This window comes from Rhinoderma darwinii, chromosome 6 (genome assembly GCF_050947455.1).
Source record: "Rhinoderma darwinii isolate aRhiDar2 chromosome 6, aRhiDar2.hap1, whole genome shotgun sequence".
NCBI classification, from domain to species: Eukaryota; Metazoa; Chordata; class Amphibia; order Anura; family Rhinodermatidae; genus Rhinoderma; species Rhinoderma darwinii.
In genome coordinates, this window is record NC_134692.1 from 135,489,206 (window position 1) to 135,507,224 (window position 18,019).

The 18,019-nt window shown below is 41.7% G+C and overlaps 1 protein-coding gene across 3 annotated transcripts in view; it reads right to left on the reverse strand.

Moving 5' to 3' along the window:
• Window positions 1–6,202: 6,202 nt before the first annotated feature.
• The window catches only part of GRID2IP (Grid2 interacting protein), a 64,776-nt gene continuing 52,959 nt past the window's right edge, over window positions 6,203–18,019 (reverse strand). For all 3 annotated transcript variants that reach the window (XM_075830523.1, XM_075830522.1, XM_075830521.1), the window contains 7 exons: window positions 17,053–17,249; window positions 16,336–16,491; window positions 10,481–10,567; window positions 9,561–9,690; window positions 8,188–8,306; window positions 7,442–7,606; window positions 6,203–6,838 (listed from right to left, as the gene is read on the reverse strand). In XM_075830523.1, the coding sequence (XP_075686638.1) occupies window positions 6,773–6,838; window positions 7,442–7,606; window positions 8,188–8,306; window positions 9,561–9,690; window positions 10,481–10,567; window positions 16,336–16,491; window positions 17,053–17,249 (920 nt within the window). In that variant the 3' untranslated portion in view covers window positions 6,203–6,772. The remainder of the gene's footprint in view (window positions 6,839–7,441; window positions 7,607–8,187; window positions 8,307–9,560; window positions 9,691–10,480; window positions 10,568–16,335; window positions 16,492–17,052; window positions 17,250–18,019) is intronic.

Consider the following 18,019-nt stretch of genomic DNA (forward strand, 5'->3'; position numbering starts at 1 on the left):
CTTTTTCAATTAAAAGTTTTACAACTTTCTAATACATTTGTTCAAGGTCTCCGCTTGCTGTTAGTGAATAGAAATATTCTCATTTGGAGGCTAAAAACGTATCCTCTTAATATACACCAGACACAGGTGTATGGTTCGTTACAAAAAGAGAGATGTGGTACATGGTAACAAAATGTGCACCTGTTTCATTTGGACATGATCAGGACAGGTTTTCAGCCCAGGGATGTATATGACATTCAGTGACAGCACGCAGAGATCTTCAAATGTTGAAAAATTAAAAAAAAAAAAAAAGTAGGTGGTTAAAAGTTACAGAACTTATCTTGAGACTTTGTTGCATACAACTGGACAACTCCTTTACCAGTTCCTTACCAGACTTGTGCCGGTAACTTAAGACGTAGACTTTATGACTACGTCAGACCACAGATTCTACCACGAAAATAAATAGGAAAGTGCTGCAGAATCCTTACCCACAAACCAACTCCCAGTACAAATATAAAGTACAATACTAGAACCACGATGTCCACAACTTCCAATGACTTCTTCGGGAAAGGATTCGCCGTTACGTTATTTTGGGGAGTAGTGGTCTCCATTTTCCGGGATACAGAGTTGACAATTCCGGATAATCGGCATCAATGCTGGAAGTTATAGAAAATAAAGATAAAACTCGGCTGGTCGTGCTGCAATCAGGTCATCAGGTGTGACTGGGAATCCACATACTGGGAGCTACTGTCTTCTATAGGGGATAGGACACAAAAACATCCAACTTTCTTCCAGAAACAGCACCACCCTTCTTCATAGGCTGTTTGTGGTATCACAGCTCAGCCCTATTCAGATGAATGGGGCTGAGCTGCAATACCACACACAGTCAAATGGACGAGGGTGGCGCTGTTTCTGCCAAGTTGCAACACCAAACTCAAGGTAACTTGTTTTGACAACCCCTTTTTCTAATGCCATTTGAGGATATTTTTAATAAAGGGGTGCGGTTACCCTTCATTTGGTAAATCCAAAAGCCACATCCAGTACGTTTTTAAGAAGACTCATACACAAAAATATGGCCACAGAGCAAAACTCAGAATGGGCCCTGATCCCCAATGAGATCTCCAAAAAATGTTCCAGGCCTTTATTAAAATTTATTTCCACCTTTGTTTTAATCTCATAATATATCTTGACTAGATTAATGATATAATTCCTTACCGCCAGCAGCCACCACTAGGGGGAGCTCACTGCAAACACAATGGGAGCTGTATAAATATGTATGCAGTGCGCTCCAACTAGTGGCGGCTGCAGGTAGCCACTATGATGGTTTCACAGCAAGCAGGGGAAGCATTTCAGTGCCAAGCTCCTCACGACCACCAGCCCCATAGCAGTCGCGTGCCCTGCCTTTATGATAAGTACGCCACTATCGCCAAGAACAGGAGGAAAATGGACAGCATAGAGAGCAGGGGAAATTAACATAACCATTGTGGCTGACCCACTGCTCCAAACAGCATCTCCGAGTAGGACTGGAAATATGAGGTCGAGCTGTTCAATTCCTAGCTCATTGGTTGAATGTCTGCAGTCACCACAGGACGTCTGTCTACCAATAGTTGTATATCTAGGACTCCCTCCTACCGCTTTAATCATTGTATAATGAAAAGTTCTGCAACTCTCCTAAATAATTTGTTATAATTTTTCCACTATCTAGATCTCTGCTTGCTGTCAGTGAATACCGCAAACCTATTACAGTGGGTTGCTCGGTTTCCGAGGATTTCTTAATTCATGTGGCGTTTATATCATTTGATTTTTGACGTGAAAGTAGAAAAAAAATTATATATTTTTTTTATTTTTATTTTTTACACGAAATAACCTGGTAATGAATTCCTCGGGTTATTACGGTCGTGTGAATACCTAATATGTGTAGGGTTTTTATGTAGGGTATTCACAGTAAAATGTGTTTTATACTAAATAATCACATTTTTAATTTATTATGAAGACTTTTCTTAATGTTTTTTTTTTATTTTTATACTTATGTATTAGGATACTCCTGTATATATTATACCATGTCTTTATGACACGTAGTGTGTCCTAACATCAGGCTTACAGAATGGACAGGGCTGACTGGAGAGGGTTCCCCCTCCCCATCTCTGATTGGGTCACTGGGGGGGAAGGGGCAATCAAGGAGTTTAACGTCCGGGATCAGAAGGCGTCTCTAAGGACAGGATCTGATAGTAACACCTCCTGCTAACAGAATGAGCGCTCACTGGATCGCTTATTATCCTCCACTACCGCAACGCCAAAAATCGGAGGGCCTGCACCGCCCGTTGTCACATGACAGGTGGCGGTCATTAAAGGGTTAACTCTATAGAGGGAATTTAATAACATTGCTATGCCAGATTTCTGACATAGAAAAGTTGCAAACCGCACAAAAGTCACAATCTGTGGGAAAATTGAAACGTCACTCTTAATAAATTCCCCTCAAAGTCTATGCAGGGGGTTTGGAGCTCTGTATCAGGACAATGGAGCTCTGACCGCCAAAAAGAAATATCAAGAAATTAGTCAGCGCCAAGTTTTGTACTTCTGTAGATTAAAAGCGGCAAAACAGGTGAGAAATGGATAGAAAAACATAGAAATTCTATAATGAACATTTAAGCAACTTTCTCATATATTTTATACATCACTTCACAGTTTTCTTGACCTCTGCTTGCTGCCAATAAATGGAAACATTATTGTTTACATCCAGAGGCCAAAAGATAGCTCTGACCTCGGCCCGCAGCAGATTTTCAGGACAGGCTTTCAGCCTCTGGATGTAAACAAGAATGTTTCCATTCACCGACAGCTAGCAGAGATCTTGAAGAATTAGAAATTGATATACAACGTATAGCTTATTAAATGACCATATTTAATAATATGTGTATTTACTCAGTAAAATAGTCACTGGCTATGATCGTAGGTCAAGCCGGGCACCAGCCGTACACAGAAGATCTATCATCATAAAGTGTTTGCGGACTTTCCCTTTGGATAATGGATATTAGCACAGACCCGTCACATAACCACCACCACCACCCTATAGTATTCACCCGCCACAAAGGAGGACATTGTTCCGCAGACACAAGTCCAGTGTTTGTCTACCCATCTCAAGTTTGTAGTTGGTGCTTACCAAGTGCCAGCGTGATGCGTCTTCTCAGACCCGGGGCAGAAGGAGAAACACAAATATATAGCAGAATTCCTTTGACTCGGAGATATTCTGCATCTGGGGTCAAACTCCAAAGTATGTGGTTAAACTGTAAGAATGGAGGTGTGGGGAGCTCGCTGTACGACGCTGCTCAGGTACAGTGCCGGGCTGGCAAGAGGAACAGGGAGCCCTGTGTGCCATCCTCTGCTGCCAACAAGAAGTAACCAGAGAGGTGACATAGCATTGAGGGAGGTGGTGCTCATATTCACATGCTGATTCCTGAAATGATAGAATAAATTCAGCTATTGTGTAGCGCCTCTATGTTGTAAGAGATGAAGCTGCTGGTGGATGGTTTGCTGGGTTTATTTTACTATATATATATATATATATATATGTATCTCTCAATGGCTGCTGGACCTAAGGAGGCCTCGGCTACCCGGATCTTCTGCACTCAACGCTATCTGTACTCCAACCCCTCATCCTAAATATTGATGAGGAATTGGACATCTTGACTGTTATTAAATGTGTGCGGTTGGCTTTTTTGTGCACAGATATGATTGGGTGGCATCATCCAATCTGATTACATATCAATGCATCTTTCAGCCAAGCATTTTTTCTCGCTCTTAAAATACCCTTTGTTTTATGTAAATACAGCTAAAATTACGTGCCGATTCATTTCGTAATATATCTTTATAGAGATCGGAGCTTTATTGTTCTGATACAGAGCTCCAAATCCCCTGCATAGACAGAGTTAAATATACAATTCTGGCTTCCTGCAACCACCACTAGAGGGAGCTGTGGAGCTTACTGCATACTGTTTATACGCTGTACTGAATAATAACAGTGTGCAATAAGCTTCTTAACTCCCTCTAGTGGTGGCTGGTGGCAACCAAATTTTGGAGCTCTGTATAGAGATAGGACCGCTATAAATATATTATTAGAAATTAATCAACACAGAATGTTGCACCTAAAAATGACATGGGGTTGAAATGTGGACACCTCACTGGTGCTTTAGTTGATAATCATTCTGTCCTTGCTGTAATAAAAATCAGCTCTACATACACTGACTTACAGAAAAACATGTGGTGGGCATATACTTACCCAACAGCTAATGTAAACAAGCAAAGCAGCAGAGTAAAGCATGGGGGACATAGCAGCAACCTGAGCTTTTAGACTACCACAGACTCTAACAGACAATGCAGCTAAGCTGGAGTCTCTCAATATATCTATAATGTAATGGAGCTCAAATTAAAAGCAGCCGGCACTGAAAATAAATACTGTACCATGTAAACATTACCTAAGGGGTTAAAGAAATTGGCACCTCATATAGGATGTGCTATAAGTGTCTGTGGGGGTTGAGCCACCAACCGTTCGTTCTCATCAGGGACCCTGGCCTGGCTCACCAAATACCATAGACAAAGGGGGCAAATGAGTACGGTGCTCAGATCACTGTGGCCGCTTTAAATTAAAGGGGTCGTCTCATGAAGACAAACCCTTTTTTAAAAAGCCGGCGTGGGGGTCAGTCGTTAAAACCGGGGAAAACCACAGCCAGCGACAAATGAACGGCCGTCCTTGTAATGCATAGATGCGTCGGGCCCGCCGGAGTAGGAGCGTCTTTGAGGACTTCCTGTCTGACATCCATATGCCCAATAGGACATATAGACATGGATTGTCATGGAGAGACAGTACCTTTAAGCAATCAGTTGGGGTCCCTGTGGTCGGACCCTCAATATTTAGGAATAGTAGAGTATCTTATAAGTATTCAGGTAAATTATTTCGTACTTGTAGCTCAGATTTTGGTGTGCGACACTTATCCAGGATGCAGCTTTTTCTCATGCAAGTCTTCAGATGGAAGATTATCAGATTTTGGTGACATTATGACGTCATCGGTGGAGGCGGTTTTGCAGTTTTGCCAGTTGCTGGGAATTACTATCGGTGCGGAAGCGTTCCGGCCACGACATAACACCAGATACACATCACACAAACACTGCAATAAATAACTAGAAGCAATTACACGACTGCTGGAAACTTACCAGTGTAACAGCATCACACGGGCCAAAGAAAACATCGTCACGATCCCAGCAGGAGCAGAACCGGACCATTTCTGTGTCTGATCTTCTGCAACCTTCACTAGCTGTCCCATAGAAATATACAAAAATAGTGACAAATAACAAACAGTATAAAACCTGAACAAGATCCGTCAGTTTAAAGGGTTGTGCTTACACTGTAGATCTAACCTTAATTAAAGGTCTGCTTTTTTCAACCAGAAACAGCGCCACTATTGTCCATAGGCTGTATCTGGTATTGCAGTTTTTACTTGAAAGGAGCTGAGCTGCAATACCAGGCACAACCTATGGACAAGGGTGGCACTGTTTCAGGGAGAAGAAAAAAAGCATAACTATTTTTCTGTTCTCATACAACCCACATACAAGGAGAACCATCAATTACATATTGGAGAATTGCCTAAATAGCAACACCCTAATATATACCTATTATTTGTACAGTTCACTTTAATAGCAATAGTGAGGTAATACAGACTGAAATTCCCCACTATTGTGCCCTCTTATGTAGAATAACCTGTGCAGTTGAGGGAGTGTATACGAATTGACAAATAGGGGATAAGGAAGTCATAGAGAGGTACCCCACTTGGGACCGCCTTATATTGGCCAAAACGGAGAGCAGCTCTCGTTCTGGTGTTTCTGGCCCATAAATATATTACATGGTCGGCACATAATCCTACATTTCCCATGCACGGGCCATTGCAGGGTTAATGTATGGCCAGCCGTATCTTTCCCTGTAAGAACAGCTGATCGCTGGGGGTTTCTGAATCTGGATCCGCAGCAATCGGCTGATTACCGGGCCGGTTCCAATCGGACCTGGTATTGTCTTTACGAAATAATAGCAAAAAGAGCTCAATTATTACCATGCAGTACATGCCAACTGCCTGTAGGTGGTGACATGCTCTTTGCCAGAAAGCAAACCCCCCCCCCCCCCACCAAATGAAATAAAAAATGACAAAACTGGAATTGAAATGTAATAAATACGCATTTTTTTATTCCAGCAGTTAAATCCTGCAGCTTACAAGGAAGCATTGAAGAATTTCTGTGTAAAATGACACAATATATTTATAATATATATTTATATTAATATATTCAGGGGGTGTTCATGAGGGATGCTGGGTGGTAGCGGATGTATTAGTCTGGAACCTGTGGCGAATGCGAGTAACAAAGACAAACGATTGGTCAGGAGGTGGAATCGGACGTCAGTGACAATTCTTTAAAGTCCTATCCTGGCGGCCTTGCGGTAACATAAATGGGAGATGATCGATGGACTGCGCTTGATTGCTTCTGCCTGGTGAGGCGCTTCAGATTCTACGCTCCTTGTCTCGTAAATGATACGTTAGGTGTTTGCAGAGCTTGTTGTGTTGCACGTGATTCTGTCATTGGGCCGGTCTCTATTTTCCAACAGGACGGGCACATCCGATGCGTCTCTGATTTCCCCCCAAATTCTCTTCCGCAGAGCAAGATTCAGACAGGTTGTCCGAGGTGAAGGCTCCTGCTCCGCCACCGAGGGCCCAGAGCATAAATTGTCGCGGTCTTGCCTGGCGCCCAAGTCATGTTCTTACCAGACAGGCAGGTTCCCTGCGGGGAGTTGTGCGTCTCCTGATTGAAGATCACTAAAGGCTTTCTAGATAAAAGAGAAATAAAGGGATCTTCCTGTTTCATGTAAAAATATTGTAATCGTATAATGTAAAGTTCTGCAACTTTCTAATACACTTTGTGTATCAATTCCTCACCAATTTCAAGATCTCTGCTTGCGGTCAGTGAATAATTTACATTCCCTACAGATTTAACCATTTTCACAGTAGAAAGTTTGCTATAGTTATATCCAGTCTAGACAATCCTGCGTGAGCTGAACGCATCGGCAGCACAAATAGCTCTCCTGTCCTGATCGTTTGCTACAATGTATCAGTGCAGGCAAAGACTCCAAACTGCTTAGCTCACAGATAATTGTCCAGACAGGATAGAAGTGTAGCCAAACCCTCAGCTGTGAGAAGTATTAAGTTTATATACATGTTGTGTGTTTGTGTGTGTGTGTGTGTGTGTGTGTGTGTGTGTGTGTGTGTTTCCATTCATCGACAGCAAGCAGAGGTTTTACCCATGGTGACCAAATTACAGATTACATTTTTGTTAGGGCATTATATTCTGATGGGTGAAACTTACATTTTTAACTTTGAAGTCTATATAAAGTTTTTTATTCTCACTTAGTTTTTTCTGCAGTATTTCTTACCTCAAACTTGCTGATAAAATCAGAAAATATCCCAAAAAAAGCCTCAGTGGTAGAGCCCTTGGGATCTTCTCCAAAGTAGGAGCAGACCTTAAAGAAATCCTCTATGGCCCGATGCTGCAGTGTGTCCAGACTTTGCAGACAAGGGAACGTGTTCTCAAGGAATGTCTGAGGAGCGGGTTAAGGATGCTTAGATATTGTATAAGATTGATGGATCTTAAAGGGAGATCTAAGTGCTCATTAAAAATGTGAAAACTATTTTTAAATGTCTTACTCCTATGCTGAGATATAATGGATTGAAGTTACAGGCCCAAAGCCTGAGGCTGCACTACTGATACATTCTGATGACATGTCCTCTTCTGATTTGTGTCAGGTGCAATTGGTAATTTGGATACATTAAAGGTCTCCATGACAACACTGCACCAAACAGAAGTTAGAAGGGGACATGTTTGGCCTCGGAATCTCTCAGTAGTGCAGTCTCAGGCTTTGGGCCTGTAACTACAATCTATTATATCTCAGCATAGGATTAAGATATTAAAAATCCGTTTTCACATTTTATACTGTACACGAAAGTTCCTTTTATATAGACATTGACAGACAGATTGATGTTTTATTGTAAAAAAATATAACACCTCTTGCACACGACCGAGTTCGGGCCGTGATAAACGGTCCGTTTATCCAACGGATTTCCCATGTGAATATGCCCCTGACACATCCCCTCACTCACTGCTTGTATATGGGGTGGATACGCTCATAGTGTGGGGGAACTTATCCTCGGGGGAGCTGGTCATCCGGCCGCAGGCGTTCTTAATCTCTTGGATAGTCACATGAAGCTCACTCAGGTCAGCGGTAAGTGATCTCTGGTTTACTGGGGAAAAAAAAAGGATCGTACATCACACCGGTCATCGGTCAGACACCCAACAGGGCGTTAGTTACACAGTAACCCCATCACTAATCGTTGCTATTTGCAGTAATGAAGCGTTCCTGTTATCTAACAGAGTAATGATACAACCTCCATCTATACACGTAGGGCCTCACTGCCAAACTCAGAATACCCCTCCGACCAATCTCCGTAAATGTACTACTTTTTATTACAGTTTTAGTATTTACCAACATTTTATAGCAGATCATCATAGAAGTTGGAGTTCTGTTTTAATTTCTTACCCCCTTCCTTATATTTGACGTAACTGTACGTCATAGCTGGGAAGGAGAAGTATGGGCAGTGCCCTCTCCATACCCAGTCAATGTTGACTGTATATGTTACAGCCGACACCTCACTGTAACAGCCGGGATCGGAGATACCTCTAATCCCGTCTGTTTAACCACTTAAATGCCGCCGTCAAAAGCGACCACAGCATCTAAACCATTAAAAAGAGGAGGCCGCCTCGGTCCTTCCATCGGCCCCTCTGCGACGTGATCGCGGGGTGCCAGTTCTGCCATCTTTGTCCTGCCAGAGTCGGAGAGCAGTAAAAGTAGAATATTCTGCAGTACATAAGTACTGCACCATACTGTACCAACTTGTTTTTAGTAATGTACAAAAAAATATTATTAATCAAATATTTAGTATCCCCGTTTCTGTAAATGTCTGATTTATTAAAATATAAAGTTTTTTTTATCCCGCACGGTGAACACGGTAAAAAAAATGTCCTCACCAAAATGGGGCATAAAAAAGTCAATAAAAGTCTAAAATAATTCCATTACACTGCAGCTCACCCTGCAAAAAAAACACAAACCTGTGTCAAATCGGCGGTGACACACGGACGTTTTTCACCTGTTTTCACGGATCCCTCATAGACTTGAGTCTATTGAGGTATCCGTGAAAACGGACAAAAATAGGACATGTCCTATTTTTTCACGGGCCCTTCACATGGAAATGACGGCCGTTTAAAAAAACGGCCGTCACATGGACGATTTGATCGTTCGGGCGAATACGATTTTACTAGAGTCTCTTTAATATATCATTATGGGGAAGATTAATCAAAATGTGTGCAGAAAGAGAAAAGTGAAGCGGTTGCCCATAGCAACCAATCACCACACACCACGAATATGATTCTGCGGTTCTACGGACATAAAATTCCCCATTTTGAAAGGCACCGGGTACACAACGCCGAGGTCAGATTACCTTTGGCAGCGAGAGGCACAGTGGGAAGATCCTTGGCAAAGCTTAGAAGCTCGGGGAAATGCTGGCTGAGGGATTTGGCGAGTATGTGCAAAAAGGTGAACTTCCCGTCGACCGTCTTTGTGGTGTTCAGCTGCGAAAACACATGAAATAAGTCCGATAAATAGAAAACGTCTGAGAACAGGCATCGCAGTGGCGCAATGACTGGTGCTACTGCCTTGTAACAAATATTATTAGTTATTGTGATATTTTCCGTTAGTTTTAACTTTGTATGACGCATAAAAAAAAAAATCCTTAACATAGAAACCATCAACAAGCTGCTGTTCACGGCGGATTTATGGTGCCCATAGTGTGGAGCATGAAATTCAATGGGTATTGATCTGTATGGGGAGAGCTCCCTCTTGTGGCAGCTGCAGATAATTTTAGCGCTTATAGTGTGAAGCAGGGTATTCAGAGCCGCGTGTTCTGTCCATGGGGTCCCAAGTGAGGACGGGGGCCCAGTGTGGCAGCTCCCTCAGCCCAAATTATAATCCCAGATCAATGGATTTTATTATGTGTGTACTACTTTAAATGCATAATGGTGCCCTGCTGTAAATGGACTATCGGTCTGGTCTGCTTATTATCCCCCTACACCTTCCCATGTAAATCAGACTATTTGGAAGTATCCATGTGCCGTTGTGTCAGGCTTTCCCGTTCATTCACACAAGATGCAAATAGAACAAAGTTAAAAGGAAACTGTCAGCAGTTGGTCTGCTTGCTGACAGTTTCCATGTAAGAATATATTTTCTAAGCTTTTCTTATCTGTACAGAGAGAAAACAATCTAGAAAAAAGTTTATAAAGATATATGCCGGATGTTAGATTTGCGGACCATGTTAATGAAAAGTGGAGCTTCAACAGATATCCGGCATAGGGCAGACAGTACCTCTGTTAGAAAGTTAATCTTGAATCCAGTTGTCCTGTTGGTTTTGGGTTGTCCATCATTCAGATAGTTTCCCATAGCTAGAACAAACTGTAACAACAAAGAAGTCCTAATCATATAACGTGTCACTATTCTGATATACGGGCATAGGGTTATAATCTCCAGGACCGTTGCAAGATCATTCATATTAAAGGAGAAGACATTTTTTAAGACGTCCGTAATAGTAGAGTGCATGTCATTTGGGAGAGGATTCCTCATGAACGCTCCAGTCAATCCGTAATAAGATTATAAGAAGTACCAGTCAGCACGGGAAGGATACAAGAAAAAATTAAACATTTATGAATTTCCCGTAGAGCAGATTCAAGTCGATCATTACTAAATGGAAAGAATATGGCGGAAGTGTTATTGCTCTTCCCCAAATAAAGTGACCTTACCAGGAGGGGTTCATACTTTTTCAGGTAATATAATACTATCACTATCAAAACAAGTTGGAACGATCGTATAATAACTACACAGGGCTATGAAATTTTTTATGACTGCAGTATCTGACTACACCTAGGGTTAGTTTGTAGTCTGTAACCATGGAGACACATAGGTCTGCATAGGAGCACTATACACAAAACGGGAGGATTTCTTTTTTAAAATCAAGACTTTCATTTTTTTATTGTAGATGGTTATGAGCAATTAAAATTTTTGCAAAAGTATACAAATCCCATAAAGTAGCTCCAAAACAGAGCTTTCATCTCTACGCCCGCCATGTCACGGGATCGCTGTGTACAGGAGCCACAGGAGAGGTGACAGAAGGAAGCGCAGACTTACACGTACAATGTGCTGACTTGGGAGACAAGAATCATTAAACCAGAACTTTTCCACCTCCTCCAGAAGACTCTCGCCCAGTTAATTGTTACCCTCCTGCCCTCTCCTTCCACTGTGCTCAGCAAGATTCCTCAATGTTATGAATCATTTCACAGACCCAAAGCATCAAACTGCAGCGGCTTGTATAGTAATAACGGACTAGAGAGTGGTACAGCGCTGGCATAGAGTGGGCACGCTCAGGATAATTACTCATAGGAGGGTAGAAGATAGAACGGTGCCCTAGGTGGGTAGTGATTTGAGAGATTGAAAATAACTAATTATGATGGATAGTGCTGCTATATCACCATGCAGGGGTCTCCCGGATGTACAATGCTGTCAAGAAGAGCGGGGGTGGGGAAGAGATAATTGACAGCACATAATAATAATAAATCATAGGAGGTGGGACGCCCATCTATCAGACATTTGCTGGAATACCCCTTTAAAATCCCTACCGTTTGACTTTTCCAGCTTGTTACGTATTAGTACGGCTGGTACTGATCACCCCTCCCTTTTTTTTTTTCCGTTACCTGAAGAACCAAATTTAAAGGGAACATATCACAAAGTGTATTTTTTTTTTTTTATTACGATACAGATTTTTTTCGGCGTCTTTTTTCGAAATTCTTAAAAATGTAAGAATAATTTTTACTGTTTCCTATGTTGGCCACCAGAGGGAGCACTTCCCATAATTACAGCTTTCCTTACATCACATATTTAAAGGCTTCAATCCTGTCCCCATTTTGCCATCTTTCCTTGAGGTGATACATATTAAAGAGGTTGGACAAATCTTTTTTGTTAGGCCTGATTTAGACAGGCGTAAGTTCGGTTTACTTGAACCGTGAGGGTTCCGGGTCTTGTGGCCGTACGGACGCTGAAATGTGGCAGAACGGACATGTGAATTCGGCCTTAGAATGGTCCCACGACTATAAACTGATCACATGCTGTCCAACTACTGAGACCAGGATCAGCTTTAATCTGTGGAGGCAGCTAGCAGTAAATGTTCAATTTCCATGCAGCGCCCCCACAGGGGAGATTGAGCATTACACTGCTCCATTGAAATCAATAGGCTGTCTGTTTAATGCATAGAAGTGCTGGGTCCTCCAAATAGACACTGTAGTCACTCTTTGCTCTGGCTAATAGAGGAGGGTCCAGAACGAGAGAAGGGGGCACTAAACTGCTAAACAGCAAATGGAGCAACAAACTGGGCATGGGAGGCTGGGCATTAAACCAATGGATACAAGATACTGGGGTAATAAACTTATTTTCTACTTTAAATGTATCTTTATAGGGGTCTGATCTTTGGTTTTTCTGTTAAAGAGCTCCAATTTCATTGCTTCCCTTCACACAGCGGTAAAGTTAAATTATACAATTTTTGCAGCCACCACTAGGGGGAGCTCTCTACATACAGATTTCTACAGCTCCCATTGGACTCCATAATACATCCACATGCCGTAACATCCTGAGCTCCCTCTAGTGGTGGCTGTAGTTATCATTTAGGTATATGGCTAGATGAAAGGGGTCCAGGAAAAAGCTCTGACCTCTATAAAGACACAACAAAAAACAAATCAACTCAAAATTTTGCATCTAAAAACAACTTGATGTTCAAAGGTGGAGATTGACTTTAAGATCGCGGCACATGACTGTGTGTTGGTTAAGTATAGGATGACTCTGTGCTGTCGGGTATCTTGACTGGTAATAATAGTGTTTTAATAACACATGACAGCAACGCAGCTGCCGCACGGCTCGGTATGGGGCTGCCCGTTCTTTGCCAGTATTAATCATTCAGGGACAATGGCAGAGACATCCTGGGCTAGAAGCAGTCAGAATCCCCCCCCCCCCCCACATATACCCTGATGTTTATCAGCGGGCCCATAAACCTCATTACCAGGGGTGAGGGCTCATTCTCAGGCTGGCCTTAGACATTATTCAAATATTAGCAATTTCAACTAAAACCTATTTACTTCAGCACTGAAAAACTGGAAGATTTTGCAGCGTGTAAATTTTGAGACAGTCTGGAAAATCTGGCAGAAATGCAGAAGTCCTTCATCTCCTGGGACTCATCTGCTTAGCTAAAGGGCACATTGCTTGAAAAGGATCTGTCACCTCTCCTGACATGTCTGTTTTAGCAAATAATTGTACTTCCCATGAAATAACAATTCTGAAGCAACTTTTCATAGAGCTCTACTTTGTACAGTTCCTCTGTTATTCCTCCTGGAAATGTATTAATAAATTAACAACTGGGTTTTGGGGGTGTCCCTAGACTGACACTGTCCAATCAGTGCGGACAGAGTGAGACTGTGTAGGGACACGGCCTTTGACAACTGGGTTTTACCATTCTTATTGTCAATTGATTCATACATTTCTAGGAGGAATAACAGAGGAACGGCACAACGCAGAGTTCTGAGAAAATATATTCCAGAATTGTTATTCCATGGGAAATTCAAGTATTTACTAATACAGACATGTCAGGAGAGGTGACAGGTTCTCTTTAACCTTGCTTGGTCTCCATTGCAGACAGAGACAACGCAGCCAAAGTCCAGACACTATTGTTCACAGTGTTGCTGGTGAGGTTTGCACCACATGGGAGAATTCCGTCTGCAGACACTGAACCCGGGGGGGGCAGAGACACAGGGTTGTCCTATATGGGCACATCACGTCACTACTGAACGGTACAACACAGGCCAAAATGTCTGGGCACCCGGGGCTTTCCCCCTGTTGATCCCGCACATGGTCCCCCAATGGTGTTATTTAAACACTTTATGGCAATGTTATTTGGGCACTGTATGATTGATTGTATTATTTGGGCACTGTATAATTGTATTATGTGGGCACTCTATGATTGTATTATGTGGGCACTCTATGATTGTATTGTGTGGGCACTGATTGTATTATGTGGGCACTGATTGTATTATGTGGGCACTCTATGATTATATTATGTGGGCACTCTATGATTGTATTATTTGGGCACTCTATGATTGTAGTATTTGGGCACTCTATGATTGTAGTATTTGGGCACTCTATGATTGTAGTATTTGGGCACTCTATGATTGTAGTATTTGGGCACTCTATGATTGTAGTATTTGGGCACTCTATGATTGTATTACTTGGGCACTCTATGATTGTATTACTTGGGCACTGTATGATTGTATTATTTGGGCACTCTATGATTGTATTATTTGGGCACTGTATGATTGTATTATTTGGGCACTCTATGATTGTGTCACTATATGGTACACCATAAGGGGTTAAATATATCTAAATAGAGTATAATCTGGTGGCGTGACAAGCAATATAGAGCTGATATAAGGTAGTGACATCATAAAGGCACATTTTAGTTTTGTTTTTTGGGGGTTACTGAGAAAATGATCACTTTTTATTTGTTATAGTCTCACACTCCTCATACCTACACACTCCTGGATAATTCTGCTTGGTCAGTAATTAGATGCTTCTCAGACACAATGTACCGTAGTCAGCTCTTACAGCAATAATCCCTTCCCCCCTCCTACTTCTTCCTAACTTCATGTACATTGCATATTCAGCAACTTTTCCTTTCAAGATCAATATGGTTTTATTGCACAATGCAGTAAATGCCAAGTAATCGTTTCTTTATGAACATCGGACAATAAAAGAAAAGCATTATCAACCCTGTATGACATGACGTAGCAGGGAATTATAATCTACACTGAGTCAACCAGCCAGATAATAAAGGTTTATACAGTGTGATAAGGGACATGGGGGTTGCAGGTATTTATATGTCAAAACAGCCAACTACAAATGAGACGGGGGACACATAATATTAACCACGGGTGTGCTGGAATTACCTCTCTGCCCCTAATACTGTATAACAAGGGCAGATGACACGTTCAGGAGTCTGAGAAAGTAGAGTGACGGTCATGTAGGACCTGTAATGTCATATGGTTATCACAAAGCTTCCCATGGAACAGTTAACAGTTATAAGCAACAAATTGCTGAATTAATTTTTCTTAGCTACTTTAAGAGGACCGGTCTCCTCTCCTGACATGTCTGTTTTAGTAAATACTTGTATTCCCATAAAATAACCATGCTGGATAATCTTTTCATTAGAACTCTGCGTTGTGCTGTTCCTCCATTATTCCTCCTAGAAATGTATTAATAAATTGGGTGTTACCAGTTGGGGGCGTGTCCCTACAAAGCCTGAGATTGTCCAATCATCTTAAAACTGTGTAGGGGCATGCCTCTTTGCTAAGGGGAATGTTAACACCCCGTCGTTAAGTTATTCATACATTTCTAGAAGGAATAACAGGGGGACTGCATAATGCAGAATTCTAAGACAAGATTCTCCAGAATCGTAATTTTATGCAAAATACACATAGTTACTAAAACAGACATGTCAAGAAGGGCTAATAGGTCTTTTTTTAAAGGGGTATTCCAGCCACAAACACTTTATAAATGTTAGATCAGTGGCATTTTGACCCCCACTGATCGATAAAATTGTGGGGACCAAAGCCTGAGTCTGCACTACTGAAAGATTCAGTTGACAACAGATTTCTGTCAGGTGCAGTGTTGTTATGGAGACCTTATGTAGTTTCAAATCTTCAAATACAATAATATCTACATCCTACCTGGCTAGAATAGTGACTGTTATGCGTTATATGTGGGTATATCGATGATGTATTTGGTGATTTAGGTCTCCATGACAACACTGACCCTGACAGAACTCCGAAGGGGGCATGTTGTTATCAGAATCTCTCCATAGTAAAGCCTCAGGGCATAAAAAAATAACTACTCCTGCTCTCTACCCGAAATGGACCCATTTAGCATACAATAAGACAAGGTAACATTGGCATATTTATGACTCATGTAAACAAAATCTGGTCACCACAAATCAAAAATACAAAAAAAAAATAGAACTATAAAGTGAAATATGTAAACATATTCAAAGCCTAGAATATAGTGATGACCAATGGTTCTGCAACTTATGCTGGGACGGCTCTTCTCAGCTGCAGGACATTTCTAAACTAGCTCACCTCCAGTATCTTTGCCAGCTTCTTGCTGTTTTTCAGTTCAGTAGATGCCTTAAAGACACAGTCACAACTGGCCCGGATCTCTTCTGTCTTCTCCTGCAAGGTGCTCTTAATGAGGAGACTTCTCAGGCGCATCTTGTACTCTGGAACTTGCGTCATCTGCAGATGATCCAGAAAAAAATTAGTAGACCTGTTCTTAAAAATGTCTAACTTGCCATTGGTCTATGACTTGGGACCCCGACCAATCGTTAGAACCAAGGGGCCCCTGGGTTTTAGTTCAGAGATCTCCAAGCTAATTTTGGCAGGCCTGTCATAGGAACCAATGGGACTGTAATACACATGTACATTGCAGTCCCAATTAAGAATCTGGGGTGCTATCAATATTCGCTCACCATGGGCAATACTAAATGACCCTCTATGTACCCTGGTTTCATAAAGACATATAGAAGATATCATTGGCATTGGTCAATGAGGTAAGACCCCCAGCAATTACTAGTACAAATTGGCCTGTGAGACGGTGCTCAGTAAATGTAGCTGGTGTCAACATATTTTTGAGATACAGAAATATTTGGACTATGGGCCCCTTTGTTCTAGCAATCACTTGGGGTCCAAGAACACAAATCTCTATCAATACTATCATCTGCCATGTGGAGGCGCTCTTCTTATAAATAATGATATTGGTCTCGCATCATATTGGGACCCTGTGTGCTGGTGACGTACCTTCAGTGCAAACTGGTCCGGCTCGCTCAGCTTGCTGGGACTCCCTGTGTAGGACTGAAAATGCTTCCTCTCCTCTTCATCTGGGGCATAGAGCAACAGCTGTTTAATATGTGAGGGCTCCAACCTCTCGTTCTCCATTGTCATCAGTATGTGTCGCAGCTCCTGGTGCGTGAGCTTTAAGTGTGCAATCAGGATAGCTAGAAGAGAAGGAATGAACCCACAATGGCAGGATTTCTTATTCTCTATTCTACACACTATCAGGAAGACGTTTCTTCTCAAAGCAGCACCAGAGATTGAATTCAGATTCACAGGACAATGGAGAGGTCTGATTCCCTGCACCCTCTGTGCTCTCTTAGAAAAATATAAAAAAATATAGCAGCAATGTTCTATATATCTTATATATAAATATAATATGCATCAAAAGTTACATACTTTATTATACTCCAGAGCTGCACTCACTATTCTGCTGATGCAGTCACTGTGTACATACATTACATTACTTATCCTGTACTGATCCTGAGTTACATCCTGTATTATACTCCAGAGCTGCACTCACTGTTCTGCTGGTGGAGTCACTGTGTACATACATTACATTAATTATCCTGTACTGATCCAGAGTTACATCCTGTATTATACTCCAGAGCTGCACTCACTATTCTGCTGGTGGAGTCACTTTGTACATAAATTACTTATCCTTTACTGATCCTGAGTTACATCCTGTATTATACTCCAGAGCTGAACTCACTATTCTGCTGGTAGAGTCACTGTGTACATATATTACATTACTTATCCTGTACTGATCCTGAGTTACATCCTGTATTATACTCCAGAGCTGAACTCACTATTCTGCTGGTAGAGTCACTGTGTACATACATTACATTATTTATCTTGCACTGATCCTGATTTACAGGCTGTGATATACTCTAGAGCTGTATTCACAATTCTGCTGGTTGTCACTGGAAATAGT